Source organism: Cavia porcellus, unplaced genomic scaffold (assembly GCF_034190915.1).
Source record: "Cavia porcellus strain 051 isolate PalLab524CR breed Dunkin Hartley unplaced genomic scaffold, mCavPor4.1 scaffold_11, whole genome shotgun sequence".
Classification (NCBI taxonomy): Eukaryota; Metazoa; Chordata; class Mammalia; order Rodentia; family Caviidae; genus Cavia; species Cavia porcellus.
Genome location: NW_026947494.1, coordinates 385,493 through 409,305, shown reverse-complemented (window position 1 = coordinate 409,305; position 23,813 = coordinate 385,493). Strand labels below are relative to the sequence as shown.

General features: G+C 45.4%; 1 protein-coding gene across 4 annotated transcripts; it reads right to left on the bottom strand.

The window, feature by feature from the left end:
- Window positions 1-3,163: 3,163 nt before the first annotated feature.
- Pdcd6 (programmed cell death 6) lies at window positions 3,164-23,602 on the bottom strand. 4 transcript variants are annotated; one of them, XM_003462115.5, is made up of 6 exons: window positions 23,404-23,601; window positions 22,660-22,721; window positions 16,549-16,593; window positions 13,823-13,981; window positions 8,776-8,885; window positions 3,164-3,709 (listed from the first exon to the last, which is right to left on the bottom strand). In XM_003462115.5, exons 1-6 carry the CDS (start codon window positions 23,496-23,498, stop codon window positions 3,611-3,613), a joined length of 570 nt encoding a protein of 189 aa, XP_003462163.1. In that variant the 5' UTR covers window positions 23,499-23,601; the 3' UTR covers window positions 3,164-3,610. The 4 variants fall into 4 exon arrangements, with proteins under 4 accessions (XP_003462163.1, XP_005000069.1, XP_063113974.1 ...); XM_005000012.4 differs by having other exon boundaries at window positions 13,829-13,981; XM_063257904.1 differs by lacking the exon at window positions 8,776-8,885 and having other exon boundaries at window positions 23,404-23,602.
- Window positions 23,603-23,813: the final 211 nt, after the last annotated feature.

Below are 23,813 nucleotides of genomic sequence, written 5' to 3'. Positions count from 1 at the left end.
TTTATTCTCATCTTCTCATTCTGTGACTCACAGAATCCAGCCATTTTTGTTACTGGATGCAGCATCTTTGTATCTCTCTCAATATGCCAGTTATAGTTTTCAGATGTCCTCCTGGCCTCTAAACTGTCTCTTCTACAAGCATAAGGTGCTTGTTGCTATGTGGCTTATCGGTGAGTGGGCTGTCCCCTGCTTTTATGTGGCATCTGTGGGGCTTCCAGGGTAGCTACTATCTAGGGAGGATTCCTCTGGCTCCCTCCTGGATAGGTAGGGACTGACCTTGCAGGACACAAAAGTTGCCCTCTTTACCACCTGATTCTGAGGCTACTAGGCTTCCCAGGACCTCTGCCTTCTGAATCAGAGGCAGGTTCTCAGAGATTGAATTTGTTTCTCTGTGCTATTGGAAGGTGACTTCAGAAGACATGCCATCTTAAAACCTCCTTAAAAATTCACTCCTTGGGAGCAAGTTTGAACTTAGAGCAGTTCTGTCACCCAGATTAATCCTGGGTAAAACCTGGTAGACAGAGAACAGCTTGGAAATACCTTTCCTGTCCAAGGGAAGGTCTAAGTCCCAGTTTAACCACTACTTGTCGTGAGACCTCACAATTCACCTACTTGTCAGTAAAGCAGGCAAATCTACACAAACAGAACATAATAGTGGACAGAAATATTTAACGTTAGTGTCCAAGTTTTCAACGAGGCTGACAAAGTTAATCAATGTGAAAGACCAATCTTTTCAAATGTTGCAAAGATAGCTGGATATCCATTTGGGAAAGAATAAAGTTGAGCCTTCATTTCATATAAAAATTAAAAACTGGGTCAAGGATAAAAATACCAATAAACAAACAAACAAGAGTTAAAACTATAAAACTCGTAGAAGGAAAACAGGGAAACATGACATTAGATTCTTGGATGTAATGTGAAAAGCAGATAAAAAGAAAAAATACATAAAACTGACTGTAAAATTTGGAACTTTTGTGTATCAAAAGACACAATCCATAGCAATTCATAAAGTGGGCATGGTGGCACACACCTGTCATCCCGGCATTCTGCAACGCTGAGGCAGAAGTGCAAATTTAAGCCCAGCCTTACAACTTCATCACAGTGAGGCCCCTTCTCAAAAAAAAAAAAAAAAATGTACACACACATGTATCAGTGTAATCAATAGCCTCAGGTTTAATCTTCAGCACAAGGGAGGTGGGGGACTCACAGAAAGCAAGAAAATACTGTACTGGGATTAATAACCAGAATGCACAGAGATCCTTCAACTCAAAATCAAAGACTAACAAGCCTATTTAAAAATGGGTGAAGAGCTTGAACAGAGTATCTCCAAAGATACATAAAATAAATGGTCAGTTAACACGTGAAAAAAATAAAGTCACCAATAATTAAAGCTATGCAAATAAAAAACAATGATATCACCATGCACCTAGCAGAATGGTTACTGATATAGGGAGGAGAGGAAAAAAGTCTAATGTTTAGAAGGGTATAGACATTAGAACTCTTGTACACTGTACATTGTAAAATGTACAATGCTGTGGAAGACAGTTCAGCATTTCCATTTCTACATTAAAAGGTACCAACCTCCAGGCACACCTGCCATGTAGCAAAAGGCTGGGCAACTCCAAGAACCTGATTGAGGAGCGACAATCCTCAAGCGGCCTGGCCTCCATAAAGCTGCATCCTCCTTGACTGTGTGGCCACATTATTGCCCACCTACAGGTCTCTATTCACTCCATCCTAACAATGAACCAAGAGCCACAAGGGAGGAAAGCATCTCTACAACTTCCAACAGCCCTCCACCTTCTCCTGGCTCCTGAGCAGCTGGCGTGTCCACACTGCCCTCATGTGGTTGAGGCTGTGGCCAAGCCATCAGGAAAGGCACAAGTGACCACCTGTGCCTGAAGATGATTTGTGCTGTGCAGCTTACTTCCTTCAGGTGGGCATCTCAGGTTGGGCCCTTCACTCCTGGCAAGTCACCTGCCTTTACAGGCCCTCAAAACAGTGGTGATGTCTGTACCCCACAGATGAAGCCCCAGCCCACTCTCCACTTAGCCTCCACTAGTCAGACTTCTGAAAGCAGCTGAGCTCAGGTCCTGAGTCCAGGCTCAGGTGTTCTTCACAAGCATTGGATCCTAGTGGATCCTGTATGGCCAGGTGTGTGGTACAGGAACTAAGCTGCTCAGGTGAGGGGTATGGCATGGGATATGTGCTAGAAATGCTTCACATTCAGATGAGTGGCCTGGGTAACCTCAGGCATGTGGGACAGGTATATGATAGATGCTCCATGCTCAGGTGTGCACAGGTGCCACCCTCAGGTGTATGACACAGGTACCCTCACGCATGTGGCACAAGCATCTATAGGTGATTGAGATGCTTCACCTCTTATGTGTGGTGCAGGCACTCACAGGAATGTGGTAAAGACAAGATACAAATATTGGCACAAGTGCAGGTACTTCATTCTCAGATTATGGTATACATGCTCAGGCGTGTGGTACAGTCCACGCAGGTGCACACTTCACATAGGCACAGGCACAGCTGAAGGCAGGAAAATGAGACTGTTCACCAGGCCTGAGGCTGGAGGAGGAAGAGCACGTCCACAGGCTCCAGAGCCTAGGGGTGGGTGGGTCCCGGGAGGGAGTGAAGTGACAAGGGCCTTAGCTGGAAGTTCAGTCTAGGTGCTGGTGAGACCAATGGTGGCATCGCTGAGCACTGACCTCACTTAGCCAGGCTCACTGCTGTTCTGTGTCCAGAAGAGACCCAGCAGGGACACATACGGAAATCCTCAGAGCCCCCAAGCACTCACCACATGCCTCTTGGTGACACTGCAGCACAACCCAGGGACCTCAGCACCCACGCCACATGATCCCGCCAATCATAAATACCACAGAGAAGCCCTTGGGGCCATGGCCCAGCCCCAGCCAGCAGATATTCCAACATTCCCCACAGAGCCCCACTTTCTGCTCACTGGTACCTACTAGAACCCAACAGAATCTGAGCCCCACCTCCTTCACTTGTGCCTTGTTGATGTGGGCTTTTGTGTGTGGCCCTTGCCACTTGTCCCCTGGCTGTCCTACTGGTCTGGGTGGGGGCCACATCTTTGGAGGCATGTGCGTCTTAGCTGGTGAGTGTAGGAATGCCATAAAAAACTGAAGGCAGACACAAGTCTGTACCATTGCTTTATTGCTCATGTTGCATATCCCAGGGAACACAATTTCTTTTTTTAAAAAAGTAAGGCACATGAAAAGCCTCTGTGCAAATTCTGTATTTTTAAGTCCTACTGGCTAATAAAAGCATTTCCACTGCACAACTGAAGATGTCTAAAAAAGCATAGGGTGCATTTCCCCAAGCAGAAATCTGAACCTTGACTGCGTCTCGCCACATGGCACAATGAGCCACAGCCCAAGGTCTGTTATGACAGCAATGCAGCTACTACAGCAATGCAAGAGCACTCATCAGTTACTCACATATGTACAGCTGGTCCTCCTGTTATTAATTACACAGAGCCTACGGAAAAACAGCATGTAACTGTCCATGTCCCATGTCATGACAGGTAAGGGATTTGGCATTTTCCATCTTCTTGTACATGGTGCTAGTATTTGTGAGGCCTGTGTTATACGATGCTGAAGACCATGGAGAGATACTGCTCATAAGACACCTGAATCCAGCCGTCCTGATCCGTGTCATAGCGTCTGAATATGTCTGTCAGTCTCTATGAAAAGAACAGAGATTTATTTTTATTTATTTATTTTTAGATAGGGTCTCACTATGCAATTCAGGCTGGCCTTGAACTAAGTAGCCCAGATTGGCCTCAAACTCACAGTGATCCTCCTGCCTCAGCCTCCTGAGTACTGGGATTACAAGTGTGTACTACTACACCTAGCTAGAATAGGCATTTAGACCTTTACATTCCAAAGAAATGTAGTTAGGTACAAGGAACCTACGAACCCAATTTTAGCAGTAGGCATTTCGCTTCCCAGCTGATGCTGGCTATCGGGACGTAAACACCCAGCAGGGTGGTAAAGCCTTCTGCCTACAACCCCAGGACAATCCCTGTGAACTGCTCCTCCTTTACTGTGGCTCCCTTTACTCTGTGGGCACAGTACAGCTCAGCACTGTGAAGCGCGTCCCACTTAAGACTCCTGCCCTGGACCCATACTTCGCTGGTGACAGTCAAGCTGCACCCCTCCTCTTGCTCACCCTGCACTTCCCCTCTCAGGCTGAGAACACAACGAAGTCAGAAACAGCGTTGACACCAAACCCCCAAGCAGACATGGTTAAGGTAAGTGCCACTTCCAGATGACACTCAGAAGAGTCCAGTGAGAAGTAACAGAGTCCAGTGAGAAGTAACAACAGGCAAAGAAATTCCATGTGAGATGGGAGAAAACAGCACAGCAGGGTTTGCACGCCCCACCTCCCACATGGGACATTTCTGTCTGACAAATGCCAGCACAAAAATAAGCACCCTAAAGCTATACTTTGGTCAACAGTGAACCACATACAGAAGTGGCTGCTTCAGTCTGGACCTTAATGTCCCCCAGCCCATGTGTTAAAAGCCAAGATGATATGAGAGGTGGTAGAACACTCAGGAAGTGGAGCCAACAGGAGCATGCAGGGCCACATGGGATATGGGGATCTGCTGCCTTTAGATGAACAGGTCACACACCCGTCACAGGCCCAAAGCAACAGGCCAACTAGCTACACACCAAAGCTTCCAAAATTAGAAGCCAAAAGAAGACTTTCCTCTTAATAAGCCGATTTTCATTGAAACAGAAAGCTGACTAACACAGTGGCCAAGATGTGCCAGACTTTGCACTGCAGGCGTAAGCATGCACTGCCAGGTTCACGCAGCAGTGACACCCTCCTCCCCCAGTAAGGCATCCCTCAGAACCTGTCCCCTCTCTGTGACATATGAATGTGTGAGAGAACATTGGTGGCAGGTAACTCTAGCTTAAAAGACTAATGGGCAGGGCTGGTGCTGCAGCTCAGCAGTGAATGCTGGTCTACCACATGTAAGGCTGTGGGTTCCATCCCCCATCCTGCCAAACAAATAATGCAGAGTACATTCTCTTCCTGTTTCATTTTATTGCCCAAGATTTGTGTAAGTTTTCATGCTATTTTATAACTTTTTTTTTTCTGTCTTTTTGAGACAGGGTCTCGCTGTGCAGTTCAGGCTGGCCTTGAGCTCACGTTGTAGCCCAGGCTGGTCTCGAACTCGCAACAATCCTTCTGCCTCAGCCTCCCGAGTGCTGGGATTACAGGCGTGAGCCACCATGCTCAGTATAACTAGTAATTTTGAAAAAGCCTTTTCCTTTTTGGAAAAAAGCAAATGAAGACAAACATTTTTAGGCTGTCAGGTTCACCCCACAGGATATTGCAAGACACCAGCCCAGGGGATTGAAGAGTTCCTCACGGAACTTGACTGTGTGAGTGTGGCTGCTCAAAATACACAGGAGAAACTTCTGTATATAGAGAAATGTAGGAATCAGAAGTTTACTTATGGGATAAACTCTTAACTCTACAGCAAGTCAGGCATGGTCCATAAAGAAATTTCACACTGCACCTCTTTCCAAAGTGTTCAGAAAAGCCTCATCTCAGACAACTATGGGCAGCAAGGATCAGACCAGGCTCTCCCTACTTTGAGGTTTGACATTTGAATGCTACAGACGTGTCTCCACAGTCAGTGAAGAACAGGGTCTGATGTGCGCAGATGCATTTTTTTTGTACCGGGGATCAAACTCACAACCTTCCGCTTGCCAGGCAGGCCTTATGCTGCTGAGCTGAATCCCCAGCCCCCCCAGATTCATTTTATCTACTTAATAGTTTATTTATTCTAAGCATTACTCAAGCAAGTACCATGTCAACCAGTGGCTTGTTTGCGTAAGATACACATCCGTTTACCGGTTTTATATTGACTGTTTTTTATTTACAATGTTGTATTCACCTTTGACGTTAGTTTCTAGTAAAGCTGAATAGTAAATTCTGGTTATTTTCTTTTAGTAATTCATGTTTATTTTATTTGTGAAAAATAATCTACAATTTTGTACTAAAATCTGTAAAAACTCTTATCATAAATACATTAGACATGACTTCTATACTTCTCTGGAAATCAGTCATAGTCTTTTACAAAGAAGATGGACACGCTTGAGACACTGAGATGGATTAGGAAGGAAGTGCCAAAAGAACTACAACAGGTAAAACCGAAAAAGAGAAAAATGTTAGTATATCAGAGAGGAAAAGCCTGTGTTATGAAATGGAAAGACAAAAAAAAGACATATCCTTATTGTCAACTATTCATAACAGAAAAATGATAGAACTCAAAAGAAGAAACTCAAAAAAATCCAGTAATTGTCAATGATTATAATAATTCTATGGTTAGTGTTGAAAGAGTTGACCAACATACAACCAGCTATCCTATAATCAAAAAGCAAGGGAAAAAACTATTATAAAATATTTGTGCACCTTCTGGACCAAACAATATGAAACTTGTTTGTTACTTATTCAAAATAATGGGATTCAAAAAGTCATTTACAATTTAATCAAGTCTAACAGACTAAATAACTGAAAAATGCAGGACAATGAAATGTCAACCAAGATGTCCATCATCAACATCCTCACCATGTTTAGTGAGTAGAAGTTTAATTAAAATTATATCACCCACAGACAAGAAAGGCCAACATGACAGCGTAAAGTGTACTGTTCAAAGACAGACAATAATGCAAAAAGAATTTGAAAAGAGAATAGATCCTACTGTCTAGATTGTAATGTTATATTGTGCGAATGTTTTAACACATACCATACAGAAAAATCACTGAAAACTACTGTCATTTTTATATTTCTTGTTATATTATAAAAATTAACAAAAAACATGTAATTTTTGGTCATCCTGTATTTAAATAATTGGACTGGCAAGTGGTTAAGGAAACATGAAGCACTGTCCAGTAACTAGCAGGCAAAATCAGAGGAAGTCCATTTCGTTTAGTTGGAAAAATAATCATTTTACAAAACCCTACATTAGCCGGGTGTGATGGCTCACGTCTGTAACCCCCGCACTCGGGAGGCTGAGGCAGAAGGATCATTGCGAGTTCGAAACCATTCTGGGCCAGCCTGAACTGCATAGAAACCCTGTCTCAAAAAGACAAAAAAAAAAAAAAAAAAAAAAAAAACCTACACTACTTCTAAAAAACAGTGTGACTTCAGCCTGGGTCCAAATGACATAAAGATTTACCTTTCAGAGACAGGTCCTAGTGAAGATTTATAGAAAAACATTTGCATGCCATAAAACAGAGTCTGACTTGGTGACGGGATGGCATGAAGCTGTGAGGAGTTGCACATGTAACTGACCGGAGCTCACAGTGATGAATCTGAACATTACCCTGCCTTCCTGCTGCTAGGTTTTTTCTTTTTTCTTTTTCTTTTTTTGAGACAGGGTTTCACTATGTAGCACAGGCTGACTTCAAACTCACAGAAATCCTCCTGTCTCAGCCTCCCAATTGTTGGGATTATCACCATGTATCACCATATCCAGCTCCTCTGCTGTTTCTGACTGAAATTTTTCATAGTAAAAAAAAATTAAGATATATAGGGTTAATCAATCCATTGCACTTCCAAAGCTTAAATCCACAAAAGCTGGTTCTCTACCTAGAAACAGAAGTAGGACCTGCATGGGACCAGGCAGAGTGCGGTGAGAGTCACACATTGCTCCCAGCAGACATCCTAGGGCAGGGATATACTGAGGCTTGCATGGTCCTCTGAATGTCCTACAGCAGTGGTGGTAAACCTATAACACATGTGCCACAGCAGACATACAGATCCCTCTGTGGTCACACAAGCCAAGTCACCCCAGCATCGCCCAAGCAGCTGAAGACTGATCACAGTGCACGACAGGGACACACTCAGAAAGGAGTAGCCGTGCCAGGCAATGATGTCACCAGCCAAGACATTATCTGTAACTCATCAGCTGGTCAGTACTCAGATTTAATAGTAGTGCTGACCATTTTTGATATATTAAGTGGGTTTTGGGTTGCAGTGTGGACACTCGTTTCTAACAGGTTCACCACCACTGTCAGAGAGTTGCTTAGAGAAACCTAATCACAAATGCAGTGACATTTGATGCATGAGGCTGCTGCATGGCGTGCTGTTTACAGCAAACTTTTCCAGTGAGTAGAAGGTGTTACATTATAGCAATAAAAAGTATAGTATAGCAAATACACAAGCCAGGGAAGAACTTCTCATCATCAAGGATTACTTACTGCACATGCCACTCTTCTTACCAGTGGCAGTGAAGGTTTACACCAGCATCACTGTAAACATGTGATGCCTGGTGCTATGATGACATGACAGTGTCAATGTCACGAGAGACAGAAACTTTTCAGCTCATTTCAATCTTTTGGACCACTAGCAGAATGTAATTTTGTAGTATATGACTGAGTTTCAAGAGTAGAAGTAACACTACTGTTTACACTTCAGTTAACACAAGTAGCTACTTCTCCAAAGATAAGACTTTTATGGGGGAGCAGGTATTTTGAGACAGGGCCTCACTGTGTAGTTCAGGCTGACCTTGAACCTGTGGCAATCCTCTTGCCTCAGCCTCCCAAGTTCTGGAATTATAGCCATGTGTCATCATACCTGGCTTGAGACTCTTCTAGGTTCCAAAAACTAACTCTAAATGAGCCTGATGTGCTGATACGAGGCCAAGTGCCTCCCTCTGATGGCCACCCCATTCCAGCTGTACTTGGCCTCCATGGCCACGACAAACCCACAGGACACCACTGTCACCTGCAGGACAATGCAGCCTTGGATGAAGTCATCAAAGGCGATCTGCCCTCGTCCTTGTCTGTCAAACTTGCGGATGAGGATGTCGTGGAACTGGTCAGAGAGCCGGTAGCCTTGGAGAAGAAAGACCAGAGTCAAGAGGGCTGGCAGGCTGCTGATGCTCCAGTTCCCCCTCCCAAGACCCCACAGCCTAACCGCAAACGACAGCTGGGTGGAAGTAAAAGTCAAATATGTTCAAATACATTCTGAGAACAAATACATTCTAAGAGTGGCTTACATTAGTTTAAAATAAATTTACATTTCCAGTCTATGACATGACCTACTCGGAGACCACTATTACACCTTGCAAGGGCTAGCTACCACTGTCCTGTCGTTTGCCGTGAGCTCACTGCTTGTTCAGGTACACTCACTCCATGCTGTGTACACACAAGTCACCTCCAGGGCAGCCGGGCCTGGTGTCCTGATCCCTGGGAGCTACCTCACCTCAAAGTTCTAAATAACTCTGCCCAGACCACTCATTACCAAAGAATGCTTTGAAAACTAAAGTATCACAGAAGTCTCCAGTTAAATAGATGCTGATTTGAGGAAAGGGGTTAACCGATGGGGCCTCCCAAATACATAAAGGCATCTGACATCAAGGCACTGAGGTGATCAGGTAGCTTAGAATCATCACTGGGTCCTCAAGTGTATGATTCCATTTCAATCTGCTGCACATGTTGAGGAAAGGTATCCAACAGGGAGATGGTTCTGAAGCCTTGTGGACACACCCTGTGTGCCTAACACCCCTGAAGACACACTGAAGGAGGGTGCATCTACTACCTGTGTGATTGCAGTGTCCTTACTGATTCAGGAGACAAGATCCAGGTGCCAACAGATTTTTACTGGTTTTCAGTCTTGCAGGTCTCACACCTACTGCTTGAGTGAATCTCACAGTTAATTACCTGTATATATACTTCATTATTTTACTGATTAAGACTCAAACATGCCAACATGTTCATAGCACCTTCAGAGTGACCAGTGAGCTTGTCCCTCAGTTCAGGCACCCATAAATAAGTGAGGACAGTACAGGACCCTTCTCTGTAGGCTAAGAGGAACACAGGACTCCAACGAAGTCTGAAAAAAGAGCAGGTGGACTGACTGCCCCACCTCCCAACATCTGGCATGTGGCTGGCAGGTCAAGCAACAGCCCTGACTCAGCCCAGCTCATTGAAGACAGAACTTGGGACATGGGCACAGGATGCTGCCTGTGCAGGTAGGGAACAGACACTGACAGGCAGTGCTGGTCTCCTATCAGAACAGGGCAGGTACAGATGAGACGGGAAAAAAGAGAATTCAGTCTGAGAGACAGGAAAGCAACGCCCTGCCTTCTGGACCTAACTTTTATGATTTTTTTTTTTTTTTTTTGTCTTTTTCGTTTTTATTGGTACCAGGGATCGAGCTCACGACTGCCTGCTTACAAGACAGGCGCTTATGCCGCTGAGCTAAATCCCCAGCCCCTGGACCTAAGTTTTAATTTTCCTGTCACAGGACAGTGAGAACAAAGGTAAGGCTGGTAAAGGGAATGATAAAAGCAAACCATGAAAGAAGAATGCTCACTTGAGAGGCCAAAATCTGATGAAAGCAACACCCTCAGTGCCCATAGTTGCTCTGCATGCAAGTCACTAGCTCCCCAGCACCAAACCACCCAGACCTAGTGTGCTGGTGACAGGCTACACCAGCTTGCTGGGGCTGGGGATGGCGCTTTCCGTGCCTTCTGTTTTAGACCAATGCTCTGATTTAGAAATACTGCTCACGACTCAGGCAGCATCTTGCCCTCCATGTAAACCATTTATTCCTCCTCCTCTGCTGCTCCTCCCAACAAGACGAGCCACCAGAGTCCAGACTTCATACAGCAGCCAAGCCATGACTCCATCAGGTGAATCTCAGCCCTCTCAGGCCTCTGCATGATCAGAGTGAGAAGAAACAGGGACATACCTTGCTGTTCCTTGTTGCTGCCATCTTGCTCTGTGAGAGCCCTCAGAGGTGACAATAGCCTCACTGAATGGGGACAGGAAAACTTCTATGTCTGCTTCCGGGAACCAAACAGCCCTCACTGATTGTGTAAGGTCCTCCCCTTTTGAACTCCTAAGAGGGATGATACTACCAGAAAGCTGCCCTGAAGACACTCCAGGCCTTGGTCACATGGCTGCTGGGCTGAGGGATAAACACCAGGACTCTGACTCACTGCCACTAACCCCAGCCTCCAGTCACAGCACTGCATGAAAAAAACTGGACTGAAATCAGTGACTGAAAAGGCTAACCACAACACCAACTATGCCTCCAGCTAGCCAACAGCATGGAGAAGGATGAACCTGTGCTTAAGCTTTGCTTGAGCCTAAGTCAGAACAACCACAGAAATGTTGTCACCTTTGTAAGGCAGTAGACAGCACCACAATCTTATGAACAGGTATATGTCCCCATGCTCCAGTTACAGAATGAGTGTATGGGGTGGCTCAGGCCTTGGATCTACTCCAAAATATTCGGCCACAAAAGGGAAGCAAATGCAACAAAGAGACAGGAAATGACTGTAGTAGGTTCGATTATGTTCCCACAACATTGTCATTATTAAAAATGGAAACTGACTGGGCACAGTAGCACTCGCCTGTAATCCCAGCACTTGGGAGGCAGAGGAAAGAGGATCACTGTGAGTCCAAAGCCAGCCTAAGCTATATAAGTGAGTTCAAGGCCAGCCTGAGCTATATAAGTGAGTTCAAGGCCAGCCTGCACTACATAGTGAGACTTTGTCTCTAAATAAATAAAATGCCTACATAGATACACATACATGTGTGTAAATACAAACAAATGGAAACTGTAAAAGTTACCAGAGAGGCTGGAGAAGGGAGAGGAAGAGTCAAAAGGAGCAGGATTTGGGGTAAGGAGTGGCCTATCCAGACCATGCTTCTGTGGATGAACCAACAAACTGCTGGGGGAGGTATCTGTGCCCACCAGGGTCACAGGACCTGGCTGCAGGTATTAGAATGGTTTGAATGCATGGAGGATGGATCATCAGACTCCAGCAGGCACTATGAGTCAAAAGTGCCACCAGGACTGGCCTGAGACATTTGTAGCAAGTCCCTTGGCCATTGCTGAGCTCCCAGGTCACCACACAATACACTTGTTTTCAAGCATCAAAAACTAAAAGGGATGTTTGCTTCTAAGACCAACTTACTAACAATTACCACCAAAAACTTTCCAAAATAATATCCAAGTAGAATGATCATGTTCCTTTCAACGGAGGGTATGGGGAGACAGCCCTGTGAAATCAGGAACCATACACAGGAGGAAACTAAGAAAGACCGCTATGAAAGTACTGCTATTCCTCCAGAAAAGGATCAGGAAGAATCTGGTACTGCCCTGCTGGTTTCCGATCAACTGTACTTCTGACTGCTGCCACATGCATGAGGACTTCTGGAATGTCCTTGCTATGCCCAGGACACAGAGAACCTGTAAGGTCAAGACTACTGTCTCTACCAGTTCCCAGCCCTTGAAAAGAGCACCAGGGCCTCTCTCCTGAAGTAGGATGATGTTCCATGATACTGAAGGGATCCATCCAGACATGATTCATAAGCCAGGCCTACTCCCAAGTCCAAGAGCCTCTTGCCCACTAGGTAGCACTGAGCCCCCTTATCTCCTGCTCAGCTCTGTCCAGGACCAGGGGCCTCCCTGGGCCCTAGAGCCACTGTCCACACAGGCCATTCTTGTCACTGCTCCTGAAGACAAAGGCCAGTTGGGACTTAAGATACAGCAAAGTCACTTGCATCCCAAGTTTCAGTTTGTAATGATCCTATCCAAATCCTGGCCCAAAACTGCACACAACTTGGGAAGACACTGTGTCTGTATCAGTCATATGGAGACAGTCATAAGGTAAGAGGGAGAGGAAACAGCCACAAGGTACGTTACAGAGAAGTACAGGAGCTGCATTAGCAGTCACAAGAAGGGATTTGTGTTAGGGTAGCATGACTCAAACAAGCCACGAAACATTAAATCATAACCAACTTTATAAAAGGCATTTATAAGCAACCTTTTAGGTAAAGCACAAATTTTGGTAATATAAGCCAGATGAGCAGAGCACTGAGTGAAATTGTCCCAGACAAGTCTTGGGGCAACTATAACTCTTGTGCTATTCCAAACATTTTGGTGTTTACTTCATAAACAAAAATAGTAGTCTGTAATCCCAGCTACTTGGGAGGCTAAAGCAAGATGAGAGCAAGTTTGAGGTCAGTCTGCACAAACTCAGAGAGACCCTGTCTCAAAAATAAAAATAAATAATTAAAATAAAATGAAAAGGGCTGGGGGTACAGTTAGTTCAGTAGTACAGTGTTTGCCTGATATGGATGTGGCCTTGAGTTCAATTCCTGTAAAACACCACCCCCATCTCAGCTTCCTCTCAGACCCAAGAGCAGTTCTGGCAGCCTTGGCTACACTCTGGACAGGTACTATGAACACTCGTGATAAGCACAGCACACTGTCATACACATGAACCTGGGAAGAGTGTCCATGCGTGTACATGTGCTGAGCTCACAGGCTGGATGCACTTGAGAATGGGTTTGTGTGCTTCCGTGGGGTTCCAGAAGAGCAAAATTTGGACAGACTGAGAGCTAACATGATAACTTATAGAATCATCTCCTAGGGTTCCTTTATCATGTATGAAAATTCCATGTATTTTGGCATATCGTGCAACAGAAGTTGTTCCACACCATTTTTTCATGTATCCACTTTAAGTTACTTTAAAAGCCACATTCTCAATTTTGTTCTTCGCATCAACACACTTCACAAAAGTGAACAGATGATTTGCATAGCCCTTATCTCATTTTGGAGGAAAAACTGTACAAGATTCCATGTCAAACATAGGCCTCCGTGACCTAAATAGGAAACATGAACCTGCTTACAATGTAAACAGAAATTCACAGAGCTGAGTTAAAGGTCAGTAAGCTGAACAAAATGGAAGGCACTGCAGAGGCCCCTGGGTTCCAAAATGAAATATGCTACACAATCAATACAAGTGAATTACCAAAACCTGAGAGTGCTTGCTTGAGCTCGTTCTTGTCGATCATCCCCGAGTTGTCCCTGTCGTAGGTGCGGAAGACATTCTGCCAATCTGTGATGTATTTCCACACACCCGTAAACTCGCTGAAGTTAACACCAGCTTTGTTCTCCCGGTCAAACATAGCTGAGACAAAGCAGACAACAGTGACAGTCAGGTCCCTACTCTAAACAGGCTCAACCACAGTGCATGTGTGCAAGTTTCCCTGTAGGTCTGTCTTCCCACATGCCAACACAGTACTAACCTGTGGCTCTAAGCCCTGGCTTGAACATACTCATTTACTGAGTACGTTTGGACCCCTAAAGGCCCTGTCCCTTCTGCCAGGGCTGTGGGGAATGGATATCCAGTCCCAGCTCTAAATAACAATAGGAAGAATGGACACTAAGGGCTGTGTGGTAGACTATAATGACACCATGGTAAAAAAATGTTTTGTAATGAAGTAGAATCTGGAAAGCAGGTCCAATGTGGGTGTTTCTGTTTCATCAGAAACAATCTGGGGTGCAAGTTAAGTGTCCTCCACTCTTCTGGCTCCTAATCCTGGACCAAAGCTGACTCTTCTGTACCCCACAGTCTACATATATCTCCTGAGAAAAGTTCAGAACAGCCTTCATGTGATAACAGAAGCAGATATATTTTAGTTAGAAAAAGACACCTTAGACTACTGTCCTGTTAGCTTTAGATTTTTACAAAATAAGACCTGATTTTATGTGGGCATGGTGTGGTACACCTACAACTCTGGAAGGCTGATTCAGAGTTGCTGAGCCTGGCCTGTACAACTCAGCAATTTAGTGAGACTCTGTCTCAACATAAAAAAAACCAAAACAACAAAACATTTAAAAAGGTTGGGGAGGACAACTCAGTGTGATATTCTTGGGTTCCATCCCCCAAAACAAAACACAACACAACACAACACAACAGTGTAATTCTAGCTGCAAACATAAAAAAACATATCTACATATTACAACATACATACAGGTGTATTTGCAAAATGGCTATAAAGACGTAACGACTCAGTCTGAATACTGCTGAGGAGAAAATGATGTATCACTGAGCCTCCTCAGGCACCAAGGCTGACTGGAGACTGCAGTAAAATTGCCCATCAATAATTCAGTGACATTTCACGTGAGAAAGACTTAGTGAAATAGTGTTAATGTTCCTCCACAGCATGCAAAATGAGGCTGGCACCCCAGTGCTGGTTTCCACATCTTTACCTGGGACACAGGCTGCACCAAAGGGTGGACAAGTGACTGCTGTGGCTGGTTCCAACACATGGCCCTACTCCAGCAGGGAGGTGCACAGGTGCCCCCGCCCCAGCCACATCGTCCCCAGGGTCACACCTCAGCACACTCAGGAGCTCTATCAACATACTGTAGCCTGGATCAGCTTCATGCAGTACCTGCAACTCTCTGTAATGCACTAGAGCTCAAAGACAGTATGGACAATTCCCCTCATAGATTAAAACTGGTACACAGAATGGGAGGCTGGGTAGGGAACAGCACCTCAGACCCAGGGCTTGGGCCTGCACAGTGAAGAACTGAACCCAAGATACTGTATTAAAAAGAACCTGGAAGGGAGCTACATCTTTAGAAGAGTAGGCTAAGGAAAATCTACCTCACAACAAAGCAAACCTTCCAGAAATTGAAGGAACAGCAAATTTTCTTCTGGAATCATGAGGCTGCAAGTCTATCTTCTCTGGATCTAGACCTCAAACCCTAGCAACGGATTCCTGTGCAACCAGGAAGGGTCCATGCTGAGAACCCACATCCTGGCCAGCAGCAGCAATGTGAGTCCTTTCTGAAGAATGTGCCCTAGCTCAGAATCTGGCTTGCTGTATTGAGTTCATCCAACCACAAACCCTTAATACAAAGGGAAATTACAAAAATATCGAAGAACTCAGTTGCAGACCATCCTCTCTAGGGCTCAGGGTCATCAGGAACACAGGGAAAGTAGTGTTCATGTAGTTTTTCAGAGAAATTTCTACTCAAAATTAAAAAGCTATTGTATATAACCTTTAAAGAGGTAAAAGATGAAATCACCAAAAAAATATGAAATAAGAGACTATCAAAAAATAACCAAGTAAGGCTTGAAATTAGAAACTGAAAAACAGATTAAGCTGTAAATTAAAACTAAAGAATCAGTATGGCACAGTAGCACACATTTGCAATCCTGGCACTGGAAGCTGAGGCAGGAAGATCACTGTAAGTTCCAGTATAGCCTGGGCTATACAGTCAGTTCAAGGCCAGGCTGAACTGTATGACATTCCATCTCCAAAAACAGCCGGGTGTGGTGGTGCACTCCTGTAATCCTAGCACTCAGGAGGCTGAGGCAAGAAGATAGTTGCAAGCTCAAGACCAGCTTGTGCTACAAAGTGAGCTCAAGTCCAGCCTGAACTGTATAGTGAGACCCTGTCTCAAAAAGACAACAACAACAAAAAAATTTGCAATGTACACAGAAAAAGGCTGCGCAGAGTTACAGAGAATAGGATGGCAGGGCCCAGCCTCAAGCTGCAGCCAAAGTGGAAATACGCTCATCCAAGCAGCACCTAGGGAAAGGTCTGTCTGAAGAAACACTTACAAGGGGACCAAGGGTTTAGCTCAGCGGTGTAAGTGCCTGCTTGGCAAACATGAGGTCAAGAGGTCAATCCCTGGCACCAAAAAAAAAAAAAAAAAAGAAAGAAAGAAAAAAATACTTACAAATGATTGACCTGACGGTCACTGGATTAAACGGAGTCCATGTGCCTGAAAACAAATGACACAAAATGACAGTTAAACAGAAGATTATTCCACAGAATTCTGTAAGTGCCAGACCCTCAAGGCAAACCTGCGGGAATCACTGCCTGCTCTAGAGCAAAGGTTCTCACAGGGGCCCAGCCCAAGCACCAAGAACCTACTGTTGCTATGACTCCAGCAGACCCCTATGCACAGCATCATTTGCTGCCCCCTGCAGGAGCTCCCTATATTCTGCTGTCACCACCTAGAACTGTATGTTAGCTCTCTCTGGAGCGCCATCTGGGCAAATTTCGGGGTACAGCAGATATGACAGGCTGTATATTGATCTCCCAAACCACTCTCAGGCTGGACAACTCTCTAATACAAGACTCAGGGCCATAGTGTTTTAAACGAGGGCACACAGTCCAGGGACAGGGTGGGAAACCAGAAATGAGCTTCCAAAGAGTGAGGAGGCCATGCTCATATCTTCCACAACACTTCAGGGGTCACCTTCAAGGCAGGTGTCCTGAGCCTGGGAGTCCAGAGTCTTCCGAGTGTCACCAAGCCCTACTTGCTAACAGGTTTGCCACAAACCTCGTCCTTGGTGTAGACAATCCAGGCAAAGTGACACAACTCAGCTTGAGGCCCTTGGTCTGAGTCAGACCACTCTAGAATCAGTCCTCAAAGCTGTACAAGGGCTCGGCATCCAACAGGTTTTTCTTGGAAACATGACTGCTTGGGCAACCCAGCCTGAGAAGCGAACTCAGGAATCAACCGAATAGGTAGGCCCCAAACTCTCTGATTCATCATGGAGCTATAAACATCATCACCCATAACTGGGCCCATTTAAAAAAAAAAAAAAAAAAGTAAAATGGGCCGGGAACTTAGCCCAGCAGCATAAGCACCTGCCTAGTAAATGCGAGGTCATGAGTTTGATCCCCAGTACAAAAAAAAAAAAACATAACTGGGCCCATGTGCAAAAAGGATACTTATTTCACTGGATGATTCTTCTACCCAGAATTCTTGCTTACATGATTTGATTACTCCCGGCTCTTCTTTTGGGGGAGGGTGCCATTTATGGTGAGAGAGGTTCTTTTTTTTTTTGTCTTTTTTCTTTTTATCGGTACCAGGGATCAAACTCACGACTGCCTGCTTTAAAGGCAGGCGCTTATGCCGCTGAGCTAAATCCCCAGCCCCTGAGAGAGGTTCTTACCATGTAGCCCAAGCTGGTCTTGAACACACAGCAATATTACCTCAGCTTTCCAAGTGCTGGGATTACAGATATGCACCACCATGCCCAGGGTCTCTCAGTTCTTTTATCAGGCAGAGTTTTAACGACAACTGTACTTGATAAAATTACCCTCAAAAGAAGATTTTTTTAAAAATACAGCAAAAAATGTTGTCTTGAATCATACCAGTATGTTGAAGTAAGTCTACTTTGCACACACACAAAAAATAATAGGCTGAAGAAAATTAGTTTTTCATAATCCCAACAAATAGTGTAGAAGAAAAAAAAAAGGAGGGGAGGGTGCTAAGTTCAAGACAGTCTGTGACACGTTACTTCAAAAATGGAACCAAAAACTGGGCATAGAGGTGCATGTCTGCAACCCTAGCACTTGGGAGGCTGAGGCAGGACTGCCACAAGTACAAGACCATCCAATGTAATACAGTAAGAATCTGAGTCAAAAAGAAGGAAACAAACAAAACACATAAAATACACTGTCATGTGGTCCTCCTCTCCTCTGATTACAGCAGCTCTCCTGCATACACAGCTCAAAACAGGACCCCCAGAGACTCAGACACTCTCAGCATGATGTCACCTCGACAGCAATACAGCTCCCAGAAGCTCAGAACAAGCTGAAGAATCTATGCAATTTTGTAATTTCACATTTCTACTAGTAATATGTTAATTAAATTCCCTGAAATAGCTTAATGACTTTGTTTCAATATCAAAAAAGAAGGCCAATCCTTGGAAAATAACCAGAAGTCAAAATGCTTTCAACCACAGGCACTAAAAACAGAGACACTGGTCCATAAAGTGGACCTGTGTCTGTACACGGCACAGCCGAGAACTTTCATTATAAAGCTTACAATCTTGGAATCAGAGAGATCTGTGGTCTGAAAGCTGTCCCCTCCAAAACTCAAGGCAACACCCACTGTTAGGCATAAGGACTCCACCTGTAAGAAAGGGGTGGGGACTTTTGCTTTGGAGTGAGTCATGGCAAGGGGACTCATGGAGAAAGGGTAACGTGGCTCCTTCCATTAAGTCTTGCCCTTCTACCTTCCCCTGTGGCCAAAGTCTTACCACACTCTTGGCTTCCCAACCTCCAACGCCCACAGCAAAATGAATTTCTCTTTATAAATCACCTGGTCTGGAGACCAGCAGCAGAAAAAGGACTAAGACAGGGTGCATCAGAGAAAAGGACAATGCTGGTCTAAGGGTCTGAGTAGTACAGAACTACTGTGCACTTTAGAGAGGGTGGCGACATGGGGTACCCTGCAGGCAAAGGGTCAGCAGAGGCAGCTGTGGACCCCAGCAGGCAGATACAGAGGGGAAATCCCAAGGCTTCGGAGAGAATGCCCAAATGAAGGGGAAAAGGAGCCACACAGCACATGGCATGATGTGTGCAAAGAACACACCTCTGAGTTTAGACCTGGGCTCTGCAACACCACCACCACAGAAGAGTAGGAGGCTTGGGGCTGCCACCACCCGCATCACAGGAGAATGGGCAAAGCTCAGTGCTGTACCTCCAGGGAGAAGCAAGATGCCATCTGTGGTGAACTGAAAACCGATAGTCAACTTAAACACCAGCTGAACTGAATCAGTATGGAGCTGCATGTAGAGAGTCTACTTGAGGACTACTGCCAGCACAAAAAGAAGTGGAGAGGATGAGAGTGTATTGTGGGTTTTCCTAAGTGTTGTAGTCTGGAGCTGTTGGTTCTCCTAGAGAGCTTATCATGCTGAGCTTCCTGATATGAACTTAGCTACTACCACTGGAGGAGCTTGGGACCTTGTCACTGAGAATGGTTGCGGTTCACGTTGGCTGATCTTTGGTAAGGACTTTGAGCATCGCTGCCTGGCTCCACAGGGGAAGATGCATGCTGTTTAATCTTCAGAAGTTTGTCACATTGGCTTCCTGATATGAACCTGGCTGTTCTCATCATTGAAGGAACTCAGGACCTTATTTTTGCTGAGGATGGCTGTGGTACTTTTTGGGGAAACACTAGTTCTTATTTTGAGCATCACTTTTTGACTTCAGTGCAGAATTCTCAACCTACTGGCACAGATCCTTTCATCCTACAGGCAAAGACTTTCTAGCTTCCACCACTGACCTTTGGGCTTTCCCAGTGCATATTCATGAAACAGACTTGCATGAGTCATTGCATGAGGCTCTGGGCCTCCAGTTGGACTCACTGGGGGCACTATCATGGGCTCTAGGTCTTCAGCTGACCTCATGCAAGGCACTGCTGTGGGATCCAAGCCCTTGGCTGGATTCTCTAGGTTTTAGTGTGTGGACAGAATTCCCACACTTTCTTTGTATCCGACTCCTAGAATGACCATTATACCATGAATAATGGGTTCCGCGGTTCCGTATTGTCTTGCTCTCCTTGCAATCTCTGAATACAACATCATCCTTGGGATTAAATGTAACTACATGAGGCTGCCTCTCACACCCTCAACATGAGCCCAGAGTTTCCACCCTCACTGGGGGACAAAGCTTCATTTTGTCAACTTGAAATTCTCTCTCAAGCAGCTCTTAGTAGGGACTGAAATCAAGGTTATGTTTTGACAGGTACTTGCTGAGGGCTAACACCTGCTAGTGAAAATACGTGGGGCCTAAATCCACAGTTTAGAACAGGTGTTACAGCTGGGTGTGGTGGTGCACACCTATACTCCCAGAACTCTGGAACCAGAAGCACAAGAATCACTTGAGTTCAAGACCAGCCTAGACTACATAGTGAGACTTAAAAACATTGTTCCCCTCTGCCCTCCTCCCCACACCTGGTAGAGTAAGATCTATTAAACACCCCTGCACCATGACCACATGTTGCAGTGAAGTTGGCAGACTAGACCAACTTCACTACCATCAAGTGTTGGGTACCCATCCAAGACCTGAGCTGGCTCCATGGCCAGTGACACTAGGACTAACACTACTCAATGCACGGCTAGTTCTTTAGGTACTTGTGCCATGTGTCTTGGGAAGTATGTTTGTCTGCATTTCCTCGATTTACTCTCTGGGTAGCAAAGCAGACACTACGACTCAGCAGGTCTAGTGCTCACCCAAGATCATGTTGTTGAAACAGGGACAGCCAGGACTCGAATAAAGCATTGCCAGATTCCCTGTGGAGTCCTCCAAGGTGAACAAGTTGTCATGCAAATGAAGCTGCATACCTGATCATCACCACTAGTTGAGGAGTTTGACATAAAACCTAAACCTGGTCAGTGCTCTCACACATCAAGCATAAACAAAAAGTGGGTGTGCTGTTTACAAGTTCCCAAACCTCTAACCACTCACTGGGAACCACTGCAACCAAGTGTCTCTGAAGATGATTCAGGAGTGTTCTCTGCCACACTAATGCCACACATTTAAGTGGCATGAAGACACCATTCATTCTGGTCACTTGGGAAGTTTCAGACCAAGAATTACCAAATTGTGGCCTGCTGGTGTAGATGCTTGTGAGGTCTTTCTAGTAACCAGTCTTGTCCTTCCCCAGGATGTAACAAGTACGGAGATGAAATAGATTAAAAAAAGAGTAGATAATAACCAAAAAGGAGAGAAATCAAGAAGATACCATAGAGGTAATGAAATCTCTTAATTGCCTGAAAAGAATCTCTATAAATATGTGAAATAACATCTCAGTACTTGTGGCCCACACAGGTTAATGCTGGGAAATGACATCAGTGGCTTCTATTGTTCTACAAAGCAAATATGATACTCTGAAAACACAGACCCTCAGCTTAACACACATCACCAGAAATGGATGCTAAATGCCTAACATGTGCCAGCAACACGTGGTTCTCCTTTAAGTCTAGCCCCAACACTGTGAGGCTGTGTCCAGCAACCAAGTGCTGACTGTTCCCTCGCCCAGTCAACTATAATACAAAAGTGCTTCCCACTAACAGATGAGCTTTTTGACATTTTGATCAGATCTTAAAACTGGGCCAATTTCCAACTTCAATAGCACACTTCCGAAAAAGCAACCTATGAATATAATAAAAAAAAGATGGCTTCATCTGAGGGATTACAAAAAGCATTTAATGAATAAAAACATATCTAGAAGTACCATCAAAGATTAACAAGGATGAAATCAGAGCCAGGGATATAGCTTAGTGGCACAGCACCTGCGTGGCAAGCATGAGGTCGTGAATTCAATTCCCAGTACGAGAAAACAAAAAAGATCAAATCAGCAAGAATATGACTCCATAGACAGCCTCTACTGGGCCTCCACACAAGGCCTGTACTCCTTTGAGCCTCTGCCTGAAGGCCTGGTATTCCCCATACTAATAAGAACACCTCTTCATGATCCCACTTCCACAGCTTCCAATATCCTTATTTCTCAATTTGGCCCTAGAGTTTCAGCAATTCCCAGAACACAGTCTCTAATTTCTTCAACAATTAATCTCTGTGTCCCTGACAACCCTTCAGTATCTTTGATGATCATGTCCAGAGGAGTTAAGGTTCAGTTACCAAGAAATGCAAAGACCTTCAAGATAGATAAAAGATTTCTGCTGCACAGAGCTAAACTTCCTATTCTTTCCCTAAAACCTGTATGTTAGATCCCACTTCTCAGGCAGCACTTCCCAATCCTCACATGCATCTGTCATTTTGGGAGTTCAATGGGGCAACTTCTTAGAAAGAAGCTACCAACAATGTAGTTCAGAAACACTTCTATCTCTCTTATGTATCAGTAACTTGGGTCTTAATTAACCCTCTGCACTTGGAAATAAACCCAGAAAAGAAACTGCCTCCTTGGGGCTGGGGATATAACTCAGTGGCATAAGTGTCTACCTGGCAAGTGTGAAGTCATGAGTTTGATGCCAGGTACCAAAAAGTAAAGAAACTGCTTCCTTCAGTGAAAGAGGGTTTAACTTACCATTGGACAATGCTTGCTGAAGTTCGTTGTCTGATATCACCCCACTCCTATCTTTATCAACCCTACAAAAGCAAGACGACTAGGTAAGCTGATGATGAAAAGCACAGGAAAAGCAAAATGTGACAAAAACAAACATTTATTTCTTCTGCCAACCCCACAACAGTTTGTAAAGTTACTCTTGCAGATCTTTCCCATTCTGCCAGAACATCACAGGCCCCTAAGCAGAGACCCCTAAGGGATTATCATTGCTGCTCCTCATCTCAAACTTCCCTTGGTTACTCTCTCGGCCTGAAGCAATTCAAACCTGCTTGTTTCTAGTATTTCTCACAAACAGGAACGAATTTCCTGGGATAATCAAGGCATTCTATGATCATGAGTCCCTGGACTTACGGCCATTCCTTCAGTAGGATGACCTGGGGCTGACGACACTGCCACTGAGGTCGCCTGCCCCAGGTGCCCCCTGCCCTTTTTGAGCTGTTGCCATTTTCACAGCGCGGGATCTGACCTGTTCCCGTTGTTTTGAAAAGAGTACCAGAGATCCCTAGGGCCTGAGTGACTGCATACAGCGGCGCGACCCTGAATCTCGGGTCCACAGTTCGAGAGGTGGCTTGGGCGGACAAAGGAGGGGCTCCAGGGAGGGCAGGGAGCCTAGGAAGACTGGGGAGGGGGACGGGTCTGCGAGGACTCTGGGGGAGATATGGAGGAGGACGACGGGGCCTTAAGTCTCGGGGGCGCCGGCCTCACCGTTGGAAGACGTTCCACAGGAAGCTCTGGTCTGGCAGCGCAGCGCCCGCAGCGGGACCTGGGCCGGGGCCCGGGCGGTAGGAGTAAGCGGCCATGGACAGAGAACCGGCGACGAATCGACTAGGGCGGAGAGGCTCCGCTTCCGCCTTTGCCTGGGCCTGGCGCTCACGCCACTTCCGGAGGCGCCGGAAATGCACATTCTCAGGTCACTGGTCAGCATGACCAATCAGCTCGCAGCTCAGTTGCTAGGCAACGCCAGAGCGTCGCTTTGGCCTTGGCGAGATCTCTTGAGCCCAGATCTCTGCTACCCAATCTGTCCTGCCCGGGTTTTTCCGCCTCAGTGCCCTGTTTCCTGCCTGCCCTCGCCTGACCTTCCGCGGTGCCTCTTCCGCTCTCCAGCAGACCTGCGG

What these genes read in the sequence shown, in the direction of transcription:
- Pdcd6 (XM_003462115.5), bottom strand. Translation starts at nt 23,498, where the DNA reads ATGGCCGCTTACTCCTACCGCCCGGGCCCCGGCCCAGGTCCCGCTGCG. An exon ending in TCAGCAAGCATTGTCCAATG is followed by an intron (nt 16,594 to 22,659) that starts GTAAGTTAAACC and finishes ATTTGTTTTCAG; the next exon opens with GCACATGGACTCCGTTTAAT. An exon ending in GCAAGCACTCTCAGGTTTTG is followed by an intron (nt 8,886 to 13,822) that starts GTAATTCACTTG and finishes TTCTTCTCCAAG; the next exon opens with GCTACCGGCTCTCTGACCAG.